General features: G+C 42.5%; 1 protein-coding gene across 6 annotated transcripts in view; it reads right to left on the bottom strand.

Annotated features, from left to right (window-relative positions):
• Positions 1–26,864, bottom strand: part of MAP4 (microtubule associated protein 4) — a 170,245-nt gene that overhangs the window by 63,933 nt on the left and 79,448 nt on the right. For all 6 annotated transcript variants that reach the window (XM_034062834.1, XM_034062839.1, XM_034062844.1 and 3 more), the window contains exons 5-8: positions 6,671–6,802; positions 2,184–2,294; positions 1,652–1,780; positions 1,067–1,141 (exon numbers count right to left, since the gene is read on the bottom strand). In XM_034062834.1, coding sequence (XP_033918725.1) covers positions 1,067–1,141; positions 1,652–1,780; positions 2,184–2,294; positions 6,671–6,802 — 447 coding nt within the window. The remainder of the gene's footprint in view (positions 1–1,066; positions 1,142–1,651; positions 1,781–2,183; positions 2,295–6,670; positions 6,803–26,864) is intronic.

Below are 26,864 nucleotides of genomic sequence, written 5' to 3'. Positions count from 1 at the left end.
GAACTTCAAGGATTTAACTATAACCAGAAGCATAGAATCATGGAATGGTTTGGGTTGGAAGGGACCTTAAGGACCATTCAATTCTAACCCTGCTCCCACAGGCAGGGACACCTTCCACTAGACCAGGTTGCTTAAAGCCCCATCCAACCTGGCCTTGAACACTGCCAGGGATGGGGCAGCCACAGCTTCTCTGGGCAACCTGTGCCAGTGCCTCAGGTTATATTCACAGGGAGTAACTTTTTCCTAGTAGCTCATCTGAATCTACTCTCAATGTAATTGGACTTAATAGACAGGTTTTCAATTAGGATTTAGTTCAAAAGTCTGTTGATTATGCATGAGCCAAAATTGTGTTTGTTGGTGTCCTCAGCTGCACTGACCCTTGGAAAAGTGAACACAAGTGCTCTGACATATCACTCAGGTCAGCAGATTTGACTCTCAGTGTGTACAAAAATTAGAATCCTTGACAGAATTGAAGTTCCATTTTCAAAGTTTCTTTTCAAGAGTAAATTTTATTCATCCTATTTATTATTTTATTGTCAAATGATGCTTGAACATGTATCCCAACTGGAAATTAAAGTAACGGAGACACGCACAATGGAGACACAGTCTGGAATCCACAGAGCTTTCTGCTGAATGTATTGCTTTTCACACTTCTGCATCTGCTAACTTAATTCCCCAAAACCAATTAAAAGGGCAGGCTTTCAGCAGGTTAAAGCCTTGCTACACGATATGCCTCGTGAAAGAGCACACCACTAGTATCTACCCACAACTGGGCTTGCAACTGCATATATTAAATTTGTTATTCTAAATTTGAAGTAAACAACCTATAAAATGAAGAGTTCTCCTATCCCTCACAGCACTAAACCAGAAAATGATTTTAAGTAACGTCTCTCCAAAACATGCACTTCTGTTCTGTATTGGTTTGAGATCCAGAAACAAGGTCCCCTTTCACTCCACTAGAACCTGGTGTTTCTTGAAAAGGCAGACAAGGAGAGAAGTTCTGCTTCTGCTGTTCAGAAACTCTCTATAGACAGTTCCTGTAGATCAAGTCATTTTTTATTTTTACCTGGTGGCTCAACAAAGAAAGAGGCATCTGGTGCCTTCACATCATGCTGAACTCCCATCCAGTGTTCTTCAGGCACTGTGGAAAACAAACACATTTAGTCCTGCCACTGCTTTATTTTTTCAGTTGAAGGTACTGACTTTGCTGTTTTGTGAGTTCATTCTCGAGTAACTTTCCAGCTCCCTTTAAGAATGGTAACAGAACATCATGTTCTTCTGTGACTGGTGAATGCATGCATCAGAGAAGAGTTCGAACGACCACTGGCCCAGGACCCAACAGAGCAGGTTCTTTCCTCAGTTCTTCTGGACAACTGGCTCTAAGTGGACCTGCCTGAAGTGAGGTCAGACAAGATGACCTTCAGAGGTCTTGTTTCAACCTCAACCAGTCTGTGATCTCCCAGCACTCAGAACAGTCCCAAACAACCAAGAACCATCATTACCAATATGAGAGAGTCTAATCTTGACTCATTTCATGTATCAACTCCCCCACCAAGATCCTTCCAGGCTAGTAAACTAAGATTTTCCAGCTGCATGCCCTTCAAACCCAGCTAGCTAGACACACAGTAAGAGCAAAACATCTGTTTCTTACCTGCTTTGTCTTGCAGAAATTCTGCTGTTGAATCCAAGTCAATGAAGGATGACTGGTCTAGAGCCTCTGCAGGCGAATACAGGGCCCCCAAGAAAGGTTGTCCAGGTACCATCATAGATTCATGTGGTGCTAATGAAATAAAAGGACAGCTGTTAATCATCACACCAGCCCTAATGACTCCCCTCCAAAATTTAAAGCCTGTACAGCACTTAGAAAATAAACTATTCTGTTCTGCTCACAAGCAGTTCAGATAAAGTCTGTAAACTCTCTCAGGTCACCTTTAGAAACCATGTTGTAAATTATGTCTGTATATATAACTTTGAAACAAGGCATAAGACAGTAAGCGCAGACAAATTACTGCATTTTTGCTTTCTGCTTCTGCTCCTATGAATTCTTGTTAATAATCACTTGAACCCCAATAGTCAAAAAAATGAGGGCCACTTAGAAAAATATCCAGTGTATTTAATTTCTAGCTGTGAAGACAAAAGGTATCAGTACACTCCAACAATGAAAATGCAGAGGAGGAACTCACCATGGATGCCTCTGGAAGTGTCAACATGGTCAGTGAACAGCGGCACATTCTTCATGTCAGTAGGAAATGATAAGTCAGGCAGATTGTCCCCTCTGTGCATGCTGAAGGAATCTGTGAGGAGAGAAGTATGAGGCCAGGGTCACTGCACAGGGGGAAGGCATGGTGCAGAGTAAGATTGTTTAAGAAACAAGATGAAGATGATTCTGACACCACCACTGAGCTTCCAAGGGAAAGCTGCTTTCAAGACTATTTGCCAGGGGCAACCACCTTCATAATTAGAATTTCTGCCCAACAGTAAAACTTGGTTGCTCAGACTGCTCCAGAAAAACTGCACTCAAAGTTTAGATTACGACTGTTGCATGGAGAACCTGTCTCCTCCTCTCAAGAAGGACACATCTGTTTTGGACCTGAGGGACACATAACCCGAGTCACGAAAAATGGCCGAGCTCCAGACCAGTTAAGTAGGCAGCAGACCCAGAAACACTTGCGTAAGCTCCCCAAGAACAGTACACCAGCATAAACTGACTGATGAGCCAGTATTTTAACCAAGTTACAAGGCAGAGAGGAAAAGAACCCATTTCCCACTGTCCCAAGGAGATGAGCAGCTTTCGCCCTTAGTTCCAGACCAGACACACTGGCTATCACAATCTTCAGTCTACGTTTGCAAAGTCAGCTGGTGTCAACTTTGGTTAGTCTAATGTGTGTTAGCTTTGTTCTCCTCTTGGTCTGTGTTTTAAGTAGATATATCAATGTCCCCTGCAAAAGATGGTATTCCAGCAGCTGAGGGTTCAGCAAAAGAAAATCCCTGCTCCGCAAGTTTTACTTTCTGTGTGCGCACATCTCCTTTTCCCTCAAGCAATCAGTATGGGCATTCAAACCAGACACGACAGAATCACCATGGTGGGTTTTATGAGATGGATTACTAAACTGAAATGCCACGAGGCAGGGAGTAGACAGACAGCTTCATTGTCAGAATAAAACAAAGAGGAGACACGACCCTTCCGTGAGTTAGTCACCATACCGTAATACTGCAAGGGGAAAGAAACGTGGCATTCCTCTCTCAAAACAAATTATTGTGTAGTTGCAGTTTATAACCCCCTAGATGTGTTTTATGATCACTGCTTCTTAACACATCTCACTGACTTGTGCCAGATGTACACTGCACTTCAGACAGGCCCAGCCGAGCAATGAGAGGTTTCGACTCAAGTGGCCTCTTGCAAATGGGCAATGCTTCCCATAACTCCCTCACAGATTGCTTTACACAGGGGGTGAAGAACTCTCTGTTCCTGAAATGGCTATCGCACACCGGTTCTCAGACACTGCAGAGATTTCTTCCAGTTAAGCACAATTAAAAGGGATTCAGTTAAAGGCTGCTTTTCATTTTTATGTCAGGCATGCTATCTGAGGGGTTGACAGCCGAACTTCAACTCTTCACATGCCCACGGTGCTCCAAGATGTCACCATCAGGGAGCTGCATGAATTGTTTTATAAATCTATCAGACTGTTTGAGATGCCAAGACAAAGTCCTGCTTCAGAGTAAACTCCAGAAAATTTTCATTTCAAACTGTTGAAAACAGTACTACCAAGACTAAATAACTGCCTTTTTTCATACTGAAAACAAAAGACCACAAAACCCAACACAAAAAAACAAACAAAAAAACAACCCCCCCAAAACAAACAAAAAAAAACCCCAAAACACACACACACACAAAACCTCACCAAACCCACAAAAAGCATCACGACTGAAACCAATTTAAAAAACAAAAGAGATGCTGATGATCTCTTTGTCCAGGAGTTAGATGATGGGGCAAAAATGGGCAACCCAGCTTAAACCCTGTCTCTGCTCCAGAGAGAGAAGGAGTTATGGCCAAACTTTTGTTTTCAATCTCTAAAGATCCTCCACAGACTTACTGTGGGCCCATGCTCCATTTGAGTTTTAGCATTTTTGTGACTTGTGATACTGCTCTGCTGATTACAGAATCCTAGAATCCCAGGTTGGGAAGGAGATTAAGGATCACCTGGTCCAATTCTTCCAGACAAAGCATGACCTAAACTAGATGGCCCAGCACCGTGTTCAGCTGAATCTTAACATTGTCCAACATTGGGGAGTCACCACTTCCATGTGGAGATTATTCCAGTGGCCACGTCTTCTCACTGTGAAACATTTGCCTCTTGGGTACAACCAGAATCTCCCTGGGAGTAACTTATGCCCATCACCCTTCATCTTTTCCAAGGGACTCCTTGTAAACAGGGAGTCTCTGTCTTCTTTGTAGCCACCCTTTAAATACTGATGACAAGGTAATGTTCCCAGCAAACACACTGCAGATGAAAGTTGAAAGATGGGTGGGTAAGAATGAACTGCCTTGATGGGCTATGGCAAGATCAGGCAATTCTCTGCACTTGCATTAAACAAGCCCTGAAAATAATGCTCTGCTTGCCCAAAATTTGCAGCTTGTTTAGAGTATTATGAAGCCAGACAAATGTGAAGAATCTGAGAATCTTGTTTCTTGACAGCTGGAGGTAAGATCAACAGAACATTTATGAAACTTTCTTTTCAGCTCACTTCCATAGACACTCATGTCCTTCCCTGTCAGAGACACAGCTCCTATTGGCCAATGACTATGGACTAACAAATGTGTGTTACTGTAGCTCGTTTAAATAGGAACTCTTCATGTTTAGATATTTAGGTGTAGTTACAATAAGTCATGATCCACTTGTGATTAAAGGCCTTGGCAGCACTGTCAAAGCTTGCAAGTAGGTAATGTCAGTTTTATTAATTGTACATTACAGTAACACTTTTAAAACAAGATTTACTATAGGTAGTGTGTAAAATACATATGTACAGTTTTGCTCATAGCTGTTACTTCATAGTGTTAAATCTCACTGACAGATCCCAACACATCATTTGCAATGTAGAAGAGCAAAGTCGACAGCAGACTCAAATGCACTTGCAGGTGCTCACAGAAGCAACAGTGCTGGCATTTCCCAGGTTTCTCGCCAAGGAATGAGAAATTACAGCAATGCTGGTCAGGAGACCAGTTAAACCGTTGACCAAAGAATTCTCTCCTTAGGAGGGAAATCACAGAATCATAGAATGTTTTGGGTTGGAAAGGACCTTAATATCATCCAGTGCCAACCCCCTTGCCATGGGCAGGGACACCTTCCATGGGACCAGGTTGCTCCAAGCCCCGTCCAACCTGGCCTTGAACACTGCCAGGGATGGGGCAGCCACAGCTTCTCTGGGCAACCTGTGCCAGGGCCTCACCATCCTCACAGGTAAGAGCTTCTTGATATTTCATCAGACATCCTTTAAGTAGAATCTCTTGTTCATACAGTACCACGAAGAGCAGAATGGAGGAATCCTTTCACACTGAAGTATACCTGGTATACTGCTTGGTGCGCAAGGTACTTCAAAGCCATGAAAACTAAGGAAATGTGTTTTCATGTAATAGATAACCCACAGATTCACATTATTCAGGCCAAAAGAATATTGGGTGATGGGCCAGGTATATAAATTACTCCTAATCAAGAGTTTGTCATCTAGCTATTGAGCCATCAAATTCCCATTCTTCCATCTAACACAGCAATGGGAGAGAAAAGGCCAATAACTGTCTTCTAGAAACTAGTGGCTCTTTTGTTCCAGTCGTTCCATGAATCATTTCTTACCCTTGTAACAGTATATAATTTCCCCACTGAATTTTTTAGCAAATATGAGATTCAGATAGCAAGAAAATAATTTAGTAAGCAGTTCTACATTGCTCAAAAATATGTATCGAGAAAGTTTCATCCAGTTTCAGCCAGTAGCTTTCACAGGATTGTTGCTTGTTAGTATGTGGGCAGCACATGCTTTTCTCGTACCCTTCAAGAGCTAGCAAGGAATTTTCCATAATTTTATTCAAAACTGAAGGAAGACTGTGTGAAAGTTGCTGGGTGAAAGGGTATCTTTTTGCAGGGGCAAGTTACACAAGGTTCATTTAATTTTCAAGAGAGTCAGCAGCTACATGGGCTGCCTCTGGAACAGATCGACCTGCATTGCAGACACAGGTACGTGACAAATGCAACCAGCATTGCTTAGAGCCAGGGAAGACAGGCTTTTGGCTGTCAACAATTCCGGTGAGGTTTACACTGAAAGCCACAGTACTCCAGAGTGGTTAAACTGTGGGAGTCAACCAAAAACAGCTATTGCTGTGTGAGCCAAGACAGGGGAAACCTGCTCGCCCACACTATGTGCTCCAACACGCTGGACTAGCAACTCCATTTTTAACCAGCTAGACTACACTGTAGGGCAAGTTAGGGGCTTGATGTGCAAAGTTCACCCTGGTGTTAAGATGTTAAGTATGTTAGGAAAACTGAGCAACGCATCTTAAAGAACACAGGCGATGGTACAAGGCAAGAGAACAAATCCACCCTTAGGGATGGAGACTAGGACTCTATTATGTCACACAACTCAAAGTAACTGATGCTACAGAGTTAAGACTAAGTCATACCAGCCATCTCCATGGGTTTGAATACTGGCTGTGATTCAAAGCACAGGTCTCTGTCATCCATTGTCCAGGACTCATTGCGATCAAGAAATTCTTTGTAAGACAGCTTTTCATCCATGTTCTCTCCTGGGAATACTGAAATCAGAGAAGAAAATGACACAGTGAAAAATTAAACTAAAACATTTAAAATGGGTTATTGCATAATATGACATTCAGAGGCCAAAAGACAACATGAACATGTTAACCAAACTGGAGACCATGAATATTCATTTTTACTGCTTTGATCCAACTCTTCAAATATAAGAAAGAAAATAATGGGAATTTCTTCATCTTGATACACACTTAAGATCAAGAATGGACTCACATGTCAGAGTGTTGGCCTGTCCCCAGATGTGGGACTATTCATGCTAGTTCCTCACATTCATCTTTAGGGAGATTTTTAATTAATGACAGAGCTAGAACAACACCAAGTGACTGAACTTGCGAGGCTGAGCAAAATTTTCAGGTCTGTCAGTACAAAACCACTGATGGCAACTTGGTCATTGGGTCACTGTGGAAAGGACGGAAACTAAAGCCCCCTCGTCTCCTCCCCACACATTAACTCCTCCCTGCCCAATCTGATCATAGTTACAAAAGTATTAGTACCACCACACAGACACACAGCACACACAGGATGGTGCCCTCTCTATTTTACTAGGAAGACAAACCATTTAAGTGAGTCATTTTTCTCTAAATACCTCAGAGACCTTTATTTTTATGTATTTGTATTTCACACTTGAGCCTAAACTTCCCCCAGTTTACACTAAAGACGGTTCTCTAAACACATCAAAGCATCAAAGCCTGATGGTTTATATCTGACCAAGGAAAACTCATCTTTTTTTGCTCTCCCATTTTAAAAAAAAACTGCACTGAGAACAACAGCCTTCAGCAATTTGAGATGCTGATGATTCGAGTCAAGTATTTTATTACCACAGCCTTGGTAGGCACCATGCACAGCTTACAAATGTCCCACAGAAAAATGCATGGAAATAAAGAAGAAATTAGTCTATCTAGAAGTATTTAAATAAGGTTTGTCACAAAAACCATCCAAAATATGCAGATCATGCACATTTTCCATTTCCCAAAGTCCTTACAAGCAGTTTGAAGATGTTTTGACAATCAAAGCAAAGAAAGCTCAGTTGTGAGCAGAGACACTCTACATGAGCAACACTAAGACACACCATGGGGTCTCCTCTTCCTCAGCTTTTGGGGCTGGTTTTGATTTTTTTTTAGTTGGAACTTGATGGGCTTTAAGGTTCCTTCCAATACAAACCATTCTACAATTCTATTTTGAAGACTTCAGCTTTTTTTTTTTCTCTTGTTGAAACAACCACTTGTTGAAACAAAAGTAGCAGCTAATGACAATGGCCAGGATGGGAAAAAACACAAAGGAATAAATCCAGTTCTTGTAAATAAGAGCTGTATCAGTTCATACAGAATATGAAAGCTAAGCTACAACCAAGCTAGTGCTTGTGATTTACACCTCAAATTAACAGTCAAGGAATTCCTGAACTTCAGCTGAGTCAATAGTGTCCACCCTAATGTAGTTCACTCATAGTCTCAGCTGTTACTGTAAAAAGTTTGGTCCTTTCAGCTTTCAAAGACATTTCCAGACCCTGCAGTTGTACAAAAGAAGCAAAAACATAGAAAAAGAGTCATGGAATGGTTTGGGTCAGAAGGGACCTTAAGGACTATCCTGTTCCAAACCCCCGCCATGGGCAGGGATGCCTTCAGGTAGATGAGGTTGCTGAAAGCCACATCAGCCTGGCCTTCAACACTGCAGGGATGGGGCAGCCTCAGCTTCTTGGGGCAACCTAAGTCCTGAAGTTTTTAAATACGACAAGCACAGAAGAAAGGCTCAAAACAAATACCTAGACTAATGACTTTTGACATTAATTTTCATTTTAAGGAGACAGAACAGTTGACAAATTCAGGTCTCCAACTGACAACACTGTACTTTTAAACTGATTTCCAGTTCCTTCTGGAAAGAAACACAGAAAAAAAAATAATAATAAAAAATTACACTATCTGCTTCTGTCACCCCCTAACACAATACGCTACACTCTCTTGTCAATACATCTCTATGTTTTCAATATTTTTACCTTCACTCAGGCTAACAATACTACTCACAAGACTGGAGCTCAGAAAAGGAAACTGATGGTGTGCCTCAGAAGATATTCCTGAAGAAGACCCTCAGTTCAGTGCAATACTGCAGTTAATAAATGCAAAATCAGTGCTAGATTTTGCACATCAATGCACAGAAGTAACAGAATCCTGGTATTTAAAGGCAACAAGCACTGCCTCTTCCAGGAGGCTGACGTACCAGCTAGTCGCAAACAGAGAATTCACAGCAAGGTGGAACAGAGATTCAGAGAGACTGTAAGAATTCTAATAATGAAGTGACTGAGAAAGAAGAGAGATGGATTTTCTGGGGCAGTGGCTTTTTTGTTTTACACCACAAAATAATGAAACAATACTAGAACAAATCAATTGGAGATTACAGCAACCTGATCTGAGATTTTGTTCTTACAAGAACAGAAAGGGATTCAATGAAGTTAGTAACACATGAAACCCTCCAATTATTACTTAAATACTATTTGTCATAATTAATGCCTGGAGCTCAATGCCATACAGTGTCCCTGGGGTCCAAAACTTGACAGTCAGGGGCATGTGACAGTCTGAATACTCCTATTTTGAGTCATCACCAGCAGTACACTTTAGCAGGGAATTCACAGATAATCCCCAGGAAAGGCAGAAGAATTAATGAGCTTTAACTCCTGTGGAGGCATTACATGAACTGCAGTACAGCAAGAGAGACAGGGGACACCCTTTAAATACTGGGTCAGTATTTAAAGGGTGGCTACAAAGATGACAGAGACTCCCTTTTTACAAAGAGTGCCATGGAAAAGATGTGGGATGATGGGCACAAGTTACTTCCAGGGAGATTCTGGTTGGACCCAAGAGCAAAGGTTTTCACAATAAGAACCAGCCACTGGCATAATCTCCCTGTGAAAGTGGTGGACTCCCCAGCATTGGACACTTAGATTGGCTGGATACAGTGCTGAGCCATCTAGTGTAGGTCATGCTTTGCCTAGAAAGGCTGGACCAGATGACCCTTGAGGTCCCTTCCAACCTGGGATTCTAGGGTTCTATAAAGGACCCTTGGTCAGTGTTTCTCTACCTAAATTCAGAGGGAGGCAGAAATGGTATCACCAGTTTTCAGCTAACATCAGTTTAGTTCCTTTGGCAGGTGGCAGGACACAGGCTCTCCTTGCCCACGCTGGCCTCTCAACTAAGCATGGAACCACTGCCTTCCCCGAGCTGACAACAGGCACCCAGCAGCTCATCCTGCTGTTCCATCCCCAGCCCCATGCAAGTGGAGGTGTTTCCAGCTCTTAATCTGAGCTGAAAAGAGATGTCCCAGGTTTGTCCCACTTTCAAGAGGGCTGAGAAATGTAGCAGACATGCCATGCTGTGGATGCAATGAGCAAAGAGGAACTGAATCTTCAAAGGGAAACAAGACGGACTATTCGCAACACTGCTCGTGGCACCAGCGTTTGAGCTTAGGTGCCCCACAAGGAACACACTGAAAAGAATGAGTAACACCGGAAACATGTTTTTTTTTCTACTGAAATACAAAATACAGATAACGCTGCCTACCAGACGCAGGTTGACTGCTGAGACACCATGCCAAGACAGGCACTACAGGAAGTGATGCTATGCTCTAACAGAGGTTCATGAGTTTGTATCCGGATTCTGATGCAACCAAATAGAAATAAACACATTTATTTTTTACCCTTATATGCAATCTGATTTCCCATTTTCTCACCCTCGAGTATTATTCTAGTAAAATAATATGTTCTACTACTTTGCTTCTGTGTAAACACCACAGAGAAAGCATTGAAGAACTGCCTCTGAACAAATCCCATTTTTGACCATCACAGGAGTTATTCCTACCTCTCGTGCTACAGTCCTGAAGATGCTACAAGCATCCTAAAGCGGTGCTGATTTGGCAAGCAGATGCCGCTTTTCTGCCAGTGGCTTTTAGTCATTACTTCGCTAAATGCCTACATTTGATAGGCTGACTTCAGCAGAGGATACAGAAGCTTCCCAGGCCAAGCTTTACAACAGCTCTGCTATCTCTTCAAAGGAGGAGGTACAAGGGTGTGCAGGAAGCAAGCAGGAAAGGTGATGTATGAAGGCAATAACTCTCTTGCATTCAGAAGAAAAGCCAACCTATGCAATGCCAGCTGATCCTGGAGTCCGAGGGTAGCTTTAAGGCTGATGATTTAAAACAGGAAATACTTTAATAAGACAGAGAATGATCATTTAGATTTGCAAAGTACTTTAAAGTGTCACTACACGTGTCAAGAGGCATTATTATTTAGGTAACAAAAAGTACTGTTCAGCCTGGAGAAGAGAAGGGTCTGGGGAGACCTTAGAGCAGCTTCCAGTGCCTAAAGGGGGCAACAAGAAAGCTGGAGAGGGGCTTTTGACAAAGGTAGGGGTAGGACAAGGGGGAATAGCTTTAAACTGACAGAGGGGAGATTTAGATGAGATCTGAGGAATAAGTTCTTCCCTGTGAGGGTGGTGAGGCTCTGGCACAGGTTGCCTGGACAAGCTGATGAAATCAAACTCCTGATGGGTTTTAGTATTTACAAACCCTTACTTCTAGCAAAAGCCTCCAAAGCCAGATGAAAGTCTATTCAAAAGCAGTTGCAAATTGCCTCTGTCAAATCACTAGAAATAGAAACTAAAGACTTGCATGTTTTTCATACAGTATTTTCATAACAGATGCTAATTAAAAAAACAAGCCCAAACCACCACTGCTTTCTAGCAGAAAAAGGGATGTCAGGAGGACTCCAGTTGGGTGCTGGAGGCAGCCAAGAGGCCAGCGGCTAGGTCAGGAGCAGGCACGAGGCTTCTGAGCCCAGGGCAGCTGCTCACCCCCTGCCTGCTACATGCTGAGGCTGAGCTTCCCTATCCAAGTGTCAGTGACAATGCAAGCAAAGAACAAAGACTGCGGTATCAACAAACATGTTAGCACTAACTCCCTTGTTATTCCTGGTCAGAGTGTTTTTCAACATTATCTGCCATACAGATATAAGGTGGATGCTTACAGATTGTCATCCCCACCCCATCCCAATATTCAGTTCCTCCTCATCCAAGAAAGCCTGGTGGAACACAAGATACAATCTCGGACGCAGGGTCCCAAGGACTGCAGAAAAAAAGATTTTTCTGTTCCAAACCCAGTTCTGCAGACTTCTAAAATATACTGTCTGCATGTGATCTACAAATAAAAGACATAAAAACAAACAAAAATGAGCACCCAAACTGTTAGGATTATCAGTCTGGAAAGTGCTTATTAATATATATGCACCAGATTATGCAACACAAAATGTAAATCTGACAGATCCTACAAACCTGTAAAGTAATTTTAGCATATACTAAAGCCTGATAATAATTTAAAGTTTGTTTATGACTTGATAATAACTAACAAACTTGATTATAGCTATATAAGGACTATAGCTTCCAAAATCTTGCTTAAAGCGAAAAAAAAATAGAGTTAACAACATACTTACACAGCAAACTTGCTTCTGAAAGTAAAAATACAGATCCCATGCAAGTAGCACCTTCTCTGAACTGATCCCACAGAAAGTTCCAGAGAAAGAGTGCAAAACATTTAGTAGGGCTGCTGACAGCATTGATTTGTTTGGTTTATCATCGGCTCTGCAAAGATCAGCAGAGTCACATAAGCTAATCCATCCAAACCAGCACTTCTTGCCACCTTCAACACAGATGCTCCCCACGTGGGCTGCCTACTGTGCTCAGACCTCCAGAAGAAAAAGAAAAGAAATCTGGACCCACTAATATGCAGGACATCATTCAGTGAATGTCCAGCCAGGAGCACTCTTAGCAGAGGATTACCACAATAAAGCCTTTCGCTGCAGGAGATGCTAATCTTGATAGGTCACCGACCAGATCTCTAGCTAGAGGTTAAGTATCTTCAAAACTAATGAGTCTGCAGCCATGAGATATCCCTGCCAGCACCAAGCCAAGCAAACAGAAAAAGAGAAGCTTAAGAGCTTCATTCCTGAGGCTGATCTTCAAGCTAATTTGCCCAGATTGCTGCACTCGTTCAGTATCTGAAGTGGCTGCCAAGTTTCTCTTGCTGAAATCACCACCTTGGATTGACAGTGTTACCAGCCATGTTCTACAATAAATTCTCTGCAATCTCAAAGGAGACACCACCTCTGCAGGGTATGGTCCAGTACCACCTTTAAAGAGAACGTTAAGAAACACCGTTAGCAGGCTGGGGTTCAGTAACATTCTGTGTGAGATTCTGAGCTGGTTTGGTACCACTTGGTGCTTGTGTGAGGCCCTAGAACTGGATGAGATTTAAGGTCCCTTCCAACCCAAACCATTCTGTGACTCTACAATTTTTTAATCTGAATACACACAGAGGTACTACCTTCAGTATCCTAATCCAGCACTGTTAGACAAGATGGGATGATGTGTGTAGTATCAGGTGAAAAACCCAACCAGCAGCCAAGACATTCTGGATTCTTATCTTTTCCTGGCTTAGGACTTTGATGCACTACTTGGGGAAAGGGATACAACAATCTTACCTTTAATATTACACAGAACCTCTCCAAAGATGCTCAGCACTCACTGCATGCATGATGACTTCAGTGTCAACTAAAAGTACCTTGCAGGACTATCTCCTCAATATTTTACTACCAACTTCATTATTTCATAGAATATTGTCTAGTTCAGTTCAGAGTGAAAGATCTTAAAATCACTGTAAGTAAGTTTTTCAGACATGCTTTACTAATATCCAAAATCTAAGGGGCATACATGACTACATGGAAAAGGATGTGACCAACCCACCGAAGTTCATACACTTTTATCCAGAAGAAGAGCTCTAGATTAAAATAAGTTTTTGCATTTAGTAAGCATACAAAGCACAAAGTGGCAGCCTTGGCAGAGAATTTATCCAGACTAGAGCTGTCAAACTGGTTGCATTCTGCCCAGTGACTTTCCTCTTGTCAAACTGAAATACACACCACTCCACCATTTAAACTTTCTTTTTTTACATAGTAAAAATCGGAGGGAACTTGAACACTGGACAGATTACCCAGAGAGGTTGTACAGTCTCCATCCTTGGAGATAACTCAAAACACAACTGGACGGAGCCTGAGATGCTGCCTCTGATTTCCCTGCTTTGAGAAAAGGTGTTGCGACTCTCAAGGCATTGGAGGTCTCTTCCGGGCTCTTCAGCCTTTGCAGGCACTTCAGATAATGCTTTTGGAGAAAAAGCTTAGCTACCAGGAACTAGTGCTGAAATCAAATCTGGCTGAGGTTACTCAAAATACTGTAATTTGCTGCCATACGAAGCAATTTCAAATCCACCACTGAGCTGGATGGAAAGAAGAAAATCAGGAATTTGTTACAGGTCCTCAAGAAACCACAGGGCATTTCGGATGGTGCTGACAATTCAAGAAGCACTTTATTGCTTTCCTTCTAAAATTCCATGCTGTTATATAATCTGGAATGCTAAAAAAGCTCTGCGTGTACAACTGTCAGAACCAGTATCTCCCAATTTAAAGGATGCAAAGTCAGTAACTTTAAAGTTCAACACAAGTTCACATTTTGCCTTAAAAAAAACCCAATAAATCTGCACAAAGAAATTGTTTATTGTATGGATTTTTTTCCTTATTTATTCGTCCTAAAGAGACACTTCTTCAGCAATGATTCCTTCATCACAAATCGGAAGAAGAACCAAAGAGATGCATGGGAAGCACACCTCCCACCCTCAGCTCTAATTGCTCTACAAGCAACATTTGTCCTCATGCTCCAGCTTCCCACTGGGAATGTCAGATGCTCGGAAGTGAGTAATCTCGCTCCTGATGTTAGCACATCTCAGAGGTTATTAGAGAAGTCTCACAGATAGCTGACAATGCTCCAGACTGCTGTGCAGGACATATTCCACCAGATAACTTCAGATTTATCCATCTTGACATTTTTTTAATAACAAAGGCACTTGGCATCCTATTTTTAAACAAAAGACTCTCTAAAGACTTACCTCCACAGCGTTGCCATAGGCACATATTAACAAAATAGCTCTACCCAGGAGAGCTTCTTTTACCTGCTCAGAGTAATGTTTTATGGGCAACTGTTCAGGGAATTAATTAATTTTCTGCAGGAAGATGAGGAATGCTGCCTGTGTTTCCAGGCATTCTAAAAACAAGCACTTGAAGCATGGTTGAATACTTTTACTTTTTGCTATTCCTAGGCTTTTTGTTTGTGTTCTCCTAACTGTGATTTTTGAGAGACAAGAAATACAACAAAGACAGTCTGATTGTTTCACGTGGGGTTCCTTCCTAAAGCTGAAGGCTTTCTGCTGAAGCTGAAGGCCTATCCTTGATAGAGAATATTTCAATCCAAAGCCATGCAAAAAAATCCCACAAACCTATTTAACAGGCCCAACACAAGATGCAAACAACATAAAATAATACCTCCATGTATAGAAATCCTAAAGGAATAACACCAAGATTGACTCAACTAAATCACACCCTCATTCCATGAGGAATGGCCACGGATCCAGCCTCTCAAAGAATGTACAAGAAGGTAGCCAAACATCTTGACCAGGCAGCCTTTCCTAAAATCAAAGTTGGAACAGCCAAATTCTGAGGCAAAAGACTCACAGCGTGGCAACTGCCAGCTCCTTATGGTGGGCATACAAGGCCTGTCCAAAACCCAGTCTGCTGGGACTGGAGGAGAGCCCAGGATACATGAGGAGCAGGGGTGCAGTCTCACTCTTCATGCTGCCAGCCCAGCCAGAGCTCCAGAGCACAGAAATCTCATGCTCCTGAATACACAGGTCTGCAAGTGATCACAGAAATCATGAAATGGTTTGAGTTGGAAGGGACCTTAAAGCCCATCCAGTTCCTGCCTCAGGCAGGGACACCTTCCACCAGACCAGGTTGCTCCAAGCCCCATCCAACCTGGCCTTGAACACTGCCAGGGATGGGGCAGCCACAGCTTCTCTGGGCAACCTGTGCCAGGGCCTCACCACTCTCACAGGGAAAAACTTCTTCCTGAGATCTCATCTAAGTCTCCCCTCTGTCAGTTCAAAGCCATTCCCCCTTGTCCTGTCACTACAGGCCCTTGTCAGAAGCCCCACTCCAAATTTCTTGTGGGCACCTTTAGGCACTGGAAGGATGAAAGGGAAGGTGATGAGAGAGTGATCGCAAGTAAAACACATTTTGTTTAAATAAGTATTACCTGCCTTTCCAGAAAATCTCACACCAAGTTGTGTTGCTCTGATGTCCCACAAAAGCCTCCTGGTTTCTAGAGCAATCTGGAAGCCGCCAGCACAGCACTGTGCTGCAATCCTGTGCAAGGAAGGAAGCCCTGGAGAGGTTTTGTGGCAGATTACAGCCCTGAACAGGAAGAGTGTGTCCCTCATACTGTCACCACAAGCCAGTGACACTGCAGTTTTGAGCTGTGACCCAGAGCACTGTCATCCCTCATTCTGAACAGGAAAAAGCTATTTCCCCTGAAAGGGCTGTTACCAAATTTAAACAGCTATGTACTGTTTCAGGGTATGCCCCAGTTCAAATGCACATTATAACTTTTTACAGCAGAGGGAGAGGCTGGAGCAACATCTTAGATGTGATGGTTGCACATGTCAAGAAGACTGACCGTGCTTCAGACTAACCCAGGGTCAAAATAAGTGCATCATACTCCTGAAACTGAAGAGCTAAAGCAGCAACAAGGAACCAGCATAAGGATTAATTTAGCAAATGTCAGTACTGTCCTTAACGCTCAAGCCTCTTAAACATGGATATATGGAGGCACAAATTGCCACCTTGAGGGGAGTGAGGTCTTTGGTTTTAAAGGAGGACAGATGTGGGAGTCTGCCTCCAGGATAACTGAAGTAGTCTCTTGGACAGGGACACAGGTCTCCTCTACACCTCTGGAGATGTGGGGAGAAAAACAAGAAGACATCACCAAAGACATACCAGATTCCAGACACACAACCCAGAAGTTCTGAAGAAGAGCAGGATTACAGATGCCGTGCATGAACAGCTGATAACATGCAAGTCCTAAACTCAAGGCATGCGCTGCAAGGTACAGCTTGGGTGTACGGTGACTCCACGGTGGAGCAAGAGGCCCAAGAATAAATAACCTGCAGCCCAGCTGAGATGATGGGCCAGTTCCTGGGACACATTATAGGGGACACCAATCTACAGCCTGGATTGAGGCAAAAAGCCACAGAGGGTTCAGGACACCATAAACACAGAAGAGCAGCTAGTATGCAAGCTTCTGTCACTCTGCAGGTAGGACTAAGACTTTCAAAGCACCATGTCCCTTGTCCCTAAGGACATCCGAGAGCCAGGGAGTGGATTTAAAAATTTTAAATACCTGAGGTATAAAAAGGCAGTGAAATTCTTCAAGAAAACATTCCCTACATACCATCTGATGATGATTTAGTAACTTGTTTTGAGGAACTCCAGCCTCCTCTAAGCTTTATCCTTCTGCACTGCGACCAGATCACATTTTCTCAAACTAGCATGAAAAATAAGCCCCCAAATTTCTCTTCAGGTAGACACCAAGTGCTTCTTTCAGACCATAAGAAAGCGTAGCATAAGATTTATTCTTATCCCATATGTATACCAGATGGACTAACCAATTTCTCTTCATGAAAAGTGTTTTATATTTGAGAAGTCTTTTCATGGGTCGATTAAACACCACACATTCCCCATGTCCCCAGACTGTCTTCCATTTGCCTGCTTGACAGACACTGGGCAGAGCTACCCAGCCACGTAGCCACCAAAAGCAATTGGAGCAGAATAACTGCCTCTACTTCCTCACACAGAACACTCCTGCAAGGACAGGGCCACTGCTTTCCTGCACTGAGCTGCAATTTCAGTTGCGATCTGTTCCAGCCCTTAAGTTCTCCCCTGACAACCTACAAGTGCTGAGTTATTTTTTCAAATGTAATCAGGGCCAGAGAGGAAAACAAAAATAAATAAAGCACTTACTATTAAATGATCACAATCAGCAAGTGTATTCTTTCAAAAGTAAGTATTTACAAACAGAAACACCTACAAGAACACTAACACATATGAAGCTTCCAGCCAACAATGTGAAAGTGATCCACTAGTATTTCTGAAGACCTATTTCTCCAGCTAAGGGCACAAAAGTGGCTGTCTCAGAATTCTGAGCAAGCAAATTATTTTAAGGAACCATTCTTACTCTCTGCACTCCATGTTACCTACACCTCATCTGCTACCTCATCAAACAAATGTGGCTTGAAAGGCTGTTTCCAGAGTGCAGTGCATCCTCTTTACTACCCTGCTATTCTCTAGCTGCTTCTAGACTGCTTCATCACTTCATCATCATGACAGAATGGTCTGGGTTGGAAATGACCTTAAAGCTCATCCAGTTCCAACCCCCTGCCACAGGCACGGACATCTTCCACTAGACCAGATTGCTCCAAGCCCCATCCAACCTGGCCTTGAACACTGCCAGGGATGAGGCAGCCACAGCTTCTCTGGGCAACCTGTGCCAGGGCCTCACCACCCTCACAGGGAAGAACTTCTTCCTCAGATCTCATCTAAATCTCCCCTATGTTGGTTTAAATTCATCCCCCCTTGTCCTGTCCCTACCTGCCCTCATCAAAAGCCCCTCTCCAGATTTCTTGTGGGCCCCTTTAGGCACTGGAAGCTGCTCTAAGGTCTCCCAGAAGCCTTCTCCTCTCCAGGCTGAACAAGCCCAGCTCTCTCAGCCTGTCTCCATAGCAGAAGTGCTCCAGCTCTCTGATAGTAAAAAACTGAATGAAAGGAGACAAGGGTCTGAATACTGCAGCTTTTTCTCATTTTGTCCCCCATCTCTATTTAATAGTTTTCTTTATATCTAGTAAAGTAGAAAGCCCCTTTTTTTGACTCATGTACTTCACCAATGTAAAGCACTATGTACCATAATCTGTGTATTTTTAAATCTCTCAAGCTACAAGTCCTAGCTGTCATTTTTATTAGTTTCCTTCTTTTCCCCAGACTCTTTGAAAAACTCCTGACAGAGCTCAGTTAATAACAGTCTGACCATCATTCCTATCCATATGAACCGTTTGCCTTCATTAGTTTTTTTAGTACTTCATCTTCCCAACAGATTTAACTAAGATCCCAGACTGCAACAAGGAATTAAAATTCACTACCCTTTTCTCCCTGCTGCTCATACCTTTACTTGCCGAAAACTAGTCAATTTATCATATTTACTTGCTTTTCACCTTATCTATCTTTATCTCCACTCAACTCTCATAAGTTAGAACATGCAACAGAGACAGCACCACCTCCCTCATTATGCCTTCTCCTAGTTATAAAAATCCAAACTATTTCTTTCAGATATTTCTAGATCATAAGCCAACACTTATCCCCAAAAACAGACGCCCAGAGCTGTTAGCGAGGAAGCCACTCAGGGGACTAAGAGTGTATTATAAATATGCATCGAGTCTGGGAACTCTGAAAAAAATTAATGTAATACTGCTCCATGTTCAACCACACTGTATTAGAAACCCCATCCTCAGATCTGTTAGTGTCTGATTGGTGCTTTGATTCAAAATGCTTCAATTCTTTTGACCTACATATTTTGGCACTTTCCCTGCTTGCTTTCCATGAGATGCAGAGAAACCATTCAGAAGTGACAATATATATTGTCACCCTTTAAACATATAAATACATATATATGCATATATATGTACACACACACACACACGTATATATTTATCTTTTCTACTGCTTCCCAAACCCCATCTGTGGGTGCATCTACACATAAGTCCCCATATGTTTGTTCTGCAGAATGAGATAGTGATAATGGAAATAAGCGCTTAAAAATAGAAAATTTCCCTTCAGCATTACAGTCATGTTTGTTTAATGCTGAGATTATAGCCCGTTTCTCAGCCTATGTTCACACACGTTGCAGTGACCTACTTTCCGCTTTTAAAATCCCACAGCAAAAGCGGCAAGCTCACATGAGGAATCAGAAGCAGACAAGAGAAGTCTATCTGCCACATCTGTAATATAGTTTTATGGCCATTAATTCCAGCTAGTGTCAGACTAATGACACAAGGGACATCAAAGCATGAAGTCATTTACATAATACTAGAAATATCTACAATCCTATGGCTATTTATTCAGGAAGGTTCTGCTGAAAGAATGAGAAAAATGACATTGTCTCTGCTCTTTTGAAATCATTCTAATTTACAGCGTTGCAAAGAGCCAGACAGTTTTCTAGGAATTTTTTAATTCCTCACTACTGAGGAGTTCTGGGTGGTTTGCAGTGCTATATAAATCTCACCAATACTATTTTCTCTCAGTAGAACTGATAAAGCACCTTTCTTCACGTCGACAGGTTATTCGAGATTGAACATGGCCACCTGAGGGAAGCAGCTCACCTGAAAGGTTGGTCTTGCTGGTATTTGCACAGGAGCTCCCATCTACCCCCCCCAGACCCAAGATGTGAAGGAAAATAAACTATTACTCAGATCTCTGGTCTAATGCTGAACTGTCTCACCTAGATGTATTTGACAGAGTTGGATCTCAAGCCCAGAGCTAAAGCAGACCGGCTGACACTCCTACAATTTGACAATAAGTAGACTGGACATTTCCAAGGTTATCAGAAGACTTTCAATGGCCTGCGAAGCTCCAGCCACAGTAAGAACTGCAGCAAATGCACTGCGGGGCATTTCTGCATCCAGGGCAGACGAGTCTTCTGCTTTGCTTTCATTATAGGAAAAATACAACAGCACACAGAAAGTCTGACCTTCAAACACAGCTGGGTGAGTGCATCTAGAGGAGCCCGCGTGTGCAAGAGGGATGCAGAGGTGCAGTCAGTGTCTGCTGCACATCAACAACCCACATGCTTGGAGCACCTACCAAAAGCACATCTGAAGGCTGAAAAAATGTTGTACCTAGTTAGGTGGTAGGTTACTCCCCAAGAGTACCAACAAGGAAAAATAAAACCTCAAATGTTTTCAGGGGTATGGCTATAAACGTAAAATTTGAATTAACCACCAAGTACAAAGATATATTTTGAGATATCTTGCCCTGGTTAAGTGTTCTGTGAAATTTAGTACTGCAGTATTTTATGAAGTAACCTTATCAGGACTGTAGATACTACTGAGATGCAAAAGCATCTCAGCAATAATGGCATCCACAGAGCTCTGCTTACCTTCAACTGACCATATCCTGAAGAGCAAACAGCAGTTTAAATAGTCCTACAGTTACTCCTTCAACAAGCAGAACTGTTTTTGAGGCTAGCTTAGGTGTAATGTGCTTTAACGAACAGCATAAAGAACAAGTAGTAAAAAAACTGATATGACCCCTATGACCAGGTAGTCTATAAGCAACACAAACCCTACAACTGGTAGTTGAAACTGTCAATCAGCTTATAAATATGTTTATTTTTAACTGAACATCTGGCCATGAAAATCTTATCTTCCTCAACTCTCAGCTACTAAACCAGGTAACTCTACTATGGATTTTTCTACTATGGCATTAGCAGGATACAGTGTCACATTAAATTATCTGAAGCTTCATATCATATACATACAAAGATAGATTTTTCTCTATTGGTTGTTTTGTTTTTGTGGGTTTTTTTAAGCAGCATCAGTCATTTTGGTTGTAAGACTGAGACACTGATGAGTTCCTAAAACCTTGCAAAACTGTTTCTATGTGAGTGACACTTTGAAAGATAAGCCGTTCGCATCACTGCAAACCAGGACAGTGTTAACGTAAGAGATGTAACAAAACAGAATTTCTAGACAAAGCATGGAAGACTCGACTTAGCTGAAGGCAAAGTATTTTTATCTGTAGCCAGGGGAAATGTTAGGGAAAACAGAGACATAAGGAAATGGCATAAAGGTAAATAAAGGATTGGCTAAGTGACAAGTGACCATGCAATGTCAAAAGGGGGAATTATCTCCCTGGGAGGAACGCAACTAGTTATCAGAATTGGAAGATCAAGAACTCAGGATAACTCAGGCTTCACATCTTCATTTTTAATTATAGAAATTAGAAAGGTTCTATTGAAAGGAAGTTAAAAGAGAAAGTCAGCAAACAGTGTTAGCATACCATCCATGAAATGTTCAGTGATCTTGAATATCAGAATGGTCAGCATGACACAAACTTTGACATTACTGTTATTATTATAACTTACTACTCAGGTTGTCCAGAGAAGCTGTGGCTGCCCCACCCCTGGCAGTGTTCAAGGCCAGGTTGGATGGGGTTTGGAGCAACCTGGTCTAGTGGAAGGTGTCCCTGCCCATGGCAGAGGGTTGGAACTGCATGGTCTTTAAGGTCCCTTCCAACCCAAACCATTCTAGGATTCTATATTATGGAATTCAAAGTCATGCAAGAGTTCAAAACAACAAACTAAGGGGATTTATGCCATAAACATGGAGTTCAAAGAGAAACACAGGCTGAGCTTACTAATCAAACACAGGCAAACTGACGTGTGTGGTGAAGAGGAGAGAAGGCAGGAGTCCAACAGGCAAGGGATGTCTGTTAGAGAATCACGGAATCACAGAATAGTTAGGGTTGGAAAGGACCTTAAGATCATCTAGTTCCAACCCCCCTGCCATGGGCAGGGACATCTCACACTAAACCATATCACCGAAGGCTTCGTCCAACCTGGTCTTGAACACTGCCAGGGATGGAACATTCACTACCTCCCTTGCAACCCATTCCAGTGCCTCACCACCCTCACAGTAAAGAATTTCTTCCTTAGATCCAGTCTAAACCCCTGCTGTTTAAGTTTCAACCCATTACCCCTTGTCCTGTCACTACAGTCCCTAATGAACAGTCCCTCCCCAGCATCCCTGTAGGCCTCTTCAGATACTGGAAGGCTGCTATGAGGTCTCCACGCAGCCTTCTCTTCTCCAGGCTGAACAGCCCCAACTTTCTCAGCCTGTCTTTATATGGGAGGTGCTCCAGTCCCCTGATCATCCTCGTGGCCTCCTCTGGACTTGTTCTAACAGTTCCATGTCCTTTCTATGTTGAGGACACCAGAACTGCACACAGTACTCCAAGTGAGGTCTCACAAGAGCAGAGTAGAGGAGCAGGATCACCTCCTTCGACCTGCTGGTCACGCTCCTCTTGATGCAGCCAGGATACGGCTGGCTTTCTGGGCTGTGAGTGCACACTGCTGGCTCATGTTCATTTTCTCATTGACTAACACCCCCAGGTCCTTCTCCGCAGGACTACCATGAATTTCCTTTTTGCCCAACCTGTAGCTGTGCCTGGGATTGCTCTGACCCAGGTGTAGGACCTTGCACTTGTCATGGTTAAACTTCATGAGGTTGGCATCAGCCCACCTCAGAAGTGAGTCAAGGTCCCTCTGAATGGCATTTCTTCCCTCTAGCGTATCAACAGAGCCACACAGCTTGGTGTCATCGGCAAACTTGCTGAGGGCACACTCAATTCCATTGTCCATGTCAGCGACAAAAATATTAAACAAGACCGGTCCCAACACTGATCCCTGAGGGACATCACTCGTTACTGGTCTCCAGCCGGACATTGAACCGTTGACCACAACTCTTTGAGTGCGACCATCCAGCCAGTTCTTTATCCACCGAGTGGTCCACCTATCAAATTTATGTCTCTCCAATTTAGAGACAAGGATGTCATGTGGGACAGTGTCGAATGCTTTGCACAAGTCCAGGTAGATGACGTCAACTGCTCCACCCCTGTCCATCACTTTTGTAGCCCCGTCATAGAAGGCCACCAAATTTGTCAGGCAGGGTTTTCCCCTAGTAAAGCCATGCTAGCTGTCACCATGAGACCACAGCAACATTTCTTCAGCAAAACACAACACACAGCATTAATCAGCATCCCAACATAAAGAATAAAGAATGACAACTTAAGACTGGCAGATGGACAACAATATAAAACCTTCCTTCAATATCATGAAAAAAGCCTAATAGTTCAAGTGATTTAGCTCAGAAGGTGAGGGAACAGATTCTTAAAAATAAGTTTACTGGGGCAACTGTTAGGAGGTGGAAGTGCTTCCTCAAACTTGACCACTTTTAGGCCCCTTCCAATCCAAACCACTGTAGAATTCTATAAAAGTAAGTTAGATCCTTGCCTGTGTGTTATCTGCATCCATGTGACACTCTCTAAAATGCGCATCTGGAGGGACTGTATTTTTCTGTGGGTTCAACCAGTAAGCGGAAATAAGTCTTTCACCATTACACTTCAAACTTGTCTACTCAATGGGTCTGAACACCCCCCCAGTCTTATATAGCTTTACATTTAAACAAAACCCATGGTTTGTAGAATACCTACATATTCAGAACAGAAAAGTCTCAACATGTGACCAATTCCAACATACTGACTAGGGCTCACTTGAAGGAACTAACCTGAATAGGGAAGAGTGCCCAGGTGGTCTCTAGAAGCAGTCCTACAGCCGGTAACCAGTACCTGTGTCTGTCACATAGGGCTGGCCTTCAAAGACTCTCTCACCTTCATCTAAGAAAGTTTAATCCCATCAACAATGTTCCAGTCAATCTTTTTAACAAGCAATTCTAGTCTCCCATGTCTGGCACTCTCACCCTTCAAGAATATTTACCTAAAAATGTAATTTAAGATTACCTGGGTTTGTATGTGGTTTGTTTCTATGCTGTAAGCCATAACTGCAGCTAGAGTCACGGATGGTGCTATGGAAGCGGTGCAGCTGAACTGGGAAAGGTGACAATGTGACACTGACATTACAAGAATCCTATTTTGTAGCCACACTTTAATATTTAAGAATTTAATGTCAGCATGTATTAGCTAGAGATTAGATGCTTGTTCTCTGCTGTCAGAAATACTCTTGGACTTTCTACCCTGGTGAAGAATTTCACCAGCACATCTTAAACTGGCACAAAGAAGAGAGATCTTAAAGCACAAAAAGTTGTGTACCAATTAAGGCAGAATACATGGCATCATATCAAGAACACAGACACCTCTAACCCTTCTCCTCTGCCAAATCCCATTAACACAGAACAGTTCATACAGCCATTACAGACTGATGAGGAGATACACAACAGCTTTCTGCTGGCAAACGCTAGCACATCTCTCAGGTCCTGACACTCTGCCTGCCAGTTTCTGGGTGGGAAGGAACAATTTTAATGGTTGGCTCATGAAACTTGAGTTCTCATCCGAACATTCTCACTAAATCACCATGTGGCATCATCATGAACTGCCAGTGCATTTTCCTCTAGATTCTGGTAAAGAGCCAATTAAATTTATAAGCTTTAATCTGCACAGGAAAGAGGACTCCAAGAAGAACAAAATGCCCTACGGTGATCTCTGAGGAAGCTACCAACTCTCTTAAACACAACTGCTAAATCCCCAGCAGTTCAGAAAGAGCAGGGAAAGACAGCATGTTTAGCCAGACACTCTGGTTTTTCAGGAAGCCAGACTAACCCGAGGGCATGGAAAATCTAACTTGTCACAGACAACTACAGAAAATGCTTTTTTCAGAATGGGTAGGTCAAATATAGTGTGCTTTAGTCAAGAGGAAGAAGGTTAAAACGCATAAGTTATATGAAAAAATAAAATCAAGCATCCCTTCCAGATAATTTCTTTTCTGGGATGAATCATGTTTTGTTCACTTCCTAGAGTCTCATGTCACTTCAGTGCCTCACTAAGTCATTTCTAATTTCATAGCTGCCTACAGCACCAATTGTCTACAGAAATATCTATAGCCCTGAAGCTGTATGATCCCTCCTAAGGGAGCTGTTAATCTTGCATAGTTTAAGAGGCATTGATTAAATGCAAACAGCCAGATGCCTGCTAAGAAATATCAATTTCTACCCAGTCATCTCCAGGAAGCAGCTTATTTTGCCATTCAGTGCTGCTAAAATGAGCTGCCAGATTATGGGAACAGCCTCCTCTTCAGAGACCACATCATCTCCCCATTAGAGAAACCATGATCCTACCTCCATCCATTAGAGCAGGACAGAGCAGCTTCAAGTGTAGAGGGACCAACTCTGATACATCAAGATGAGGTTTTATCACATTGGCTGAAGGAAGGGAGATGTCACACAGTATTCATCAATGTAAATGGAAAAAGAAGAAGCACGTACTTAAAAAAACCTGGTCAAACATTGCATTTGGCATGATTTCCAAGAACAGGGTAAGCCTCATTTGCAGCATTACCTCCAGGAGAAGAAATCCCTTCAGAGAGGACCAGGTAAAGCACCCAGGGCAGTAAAGGACAGCAGGATCCTGAGCATATCTCTTGTCTTGTTGCAGAGTTTTTTAATGCCAGAAAGTTGCAGAGCAAATCATTCGGCAATAATTCAGGTAACGTTTATGCTATACTGGACAAAAGCCTAAGTATTTTAGAATTTAGAAAACACAAACTCTACTGAAGGTGTATTTGGTATTTTATGAGCCGGAGCTGGCAATTAGCTGCACAAATTGCAGCAAAACAGCAGCAAAAAGGGGGATTACTGATGAGCATGGTTATTTCTTTATTTTTCCGTGAATTACTCATGCAAGACTAAGTGAGCTGAATTTGCTCAAGAATATTTCTGTAGAAAACAGTTTTGCGGGGTTTAATGAGGAAACACTAGCAGCCAGCTTGTTAAACATCTAAGCTGAATTTCCACTTGCTTCACCATTTAAAAGACATACTTGCTCTGAGGTGTAGATTTACACTCAAGCAATCAAATCTCTCCTCTTGCTCAGCCTTGCCATATCTAGATATGTTTCTTAACTACAAGATTTTTCCAGAAAAAGATCAGATTAATCCAAGATTACCCTTGCTACAAGTCAACACCACTGAAATGAGAACACTGTGATAACAACAGATGCAGCATAGCTATAAATGATAAAATGCACAACATAATCAGCCTTACCCTATTTTCAGTGATGGGACTGAAATGAAATAAGATTAAAGAGCTAAGGCCTCTGAGTGAGCTACAACTAGAGCCAGGATTAGGGAAGTTTCCTAACCACCAGGTTCATATCTATGAGAGGTCGCATACCCCTCTCAAAGCCATTCTGACATCCTAGCACACAGTTCTTTCTGAATTTATATGCAAGCAGGATAAACCCCTATTAAATCAGTTTTTATGAACAGAACCCACATGTTCAGAACAGGAAGA

Source organism: Melopsittacus undulatus, chromosome 1 (assembly GCF_012275295.1).
Source record: "Melopsittacus undulatus isolate bMelUnd1 chromosome 1, bMelUnd1.mat.Z, whole genome shotgun sequence".
In the NCBI taxonomy this organism is placed as follows: domain Eukaryota; kingdom Metazoa; phylum Chordata; class Aves; order Psittaciformes; family Psittaculidae; genus Melopsittacus; species Melopsittacus undulatus.
Note: the sequence above shows the minus strand (reverse complement) of the source record. Positions and strands in the feature narration are given on the sequence as shown.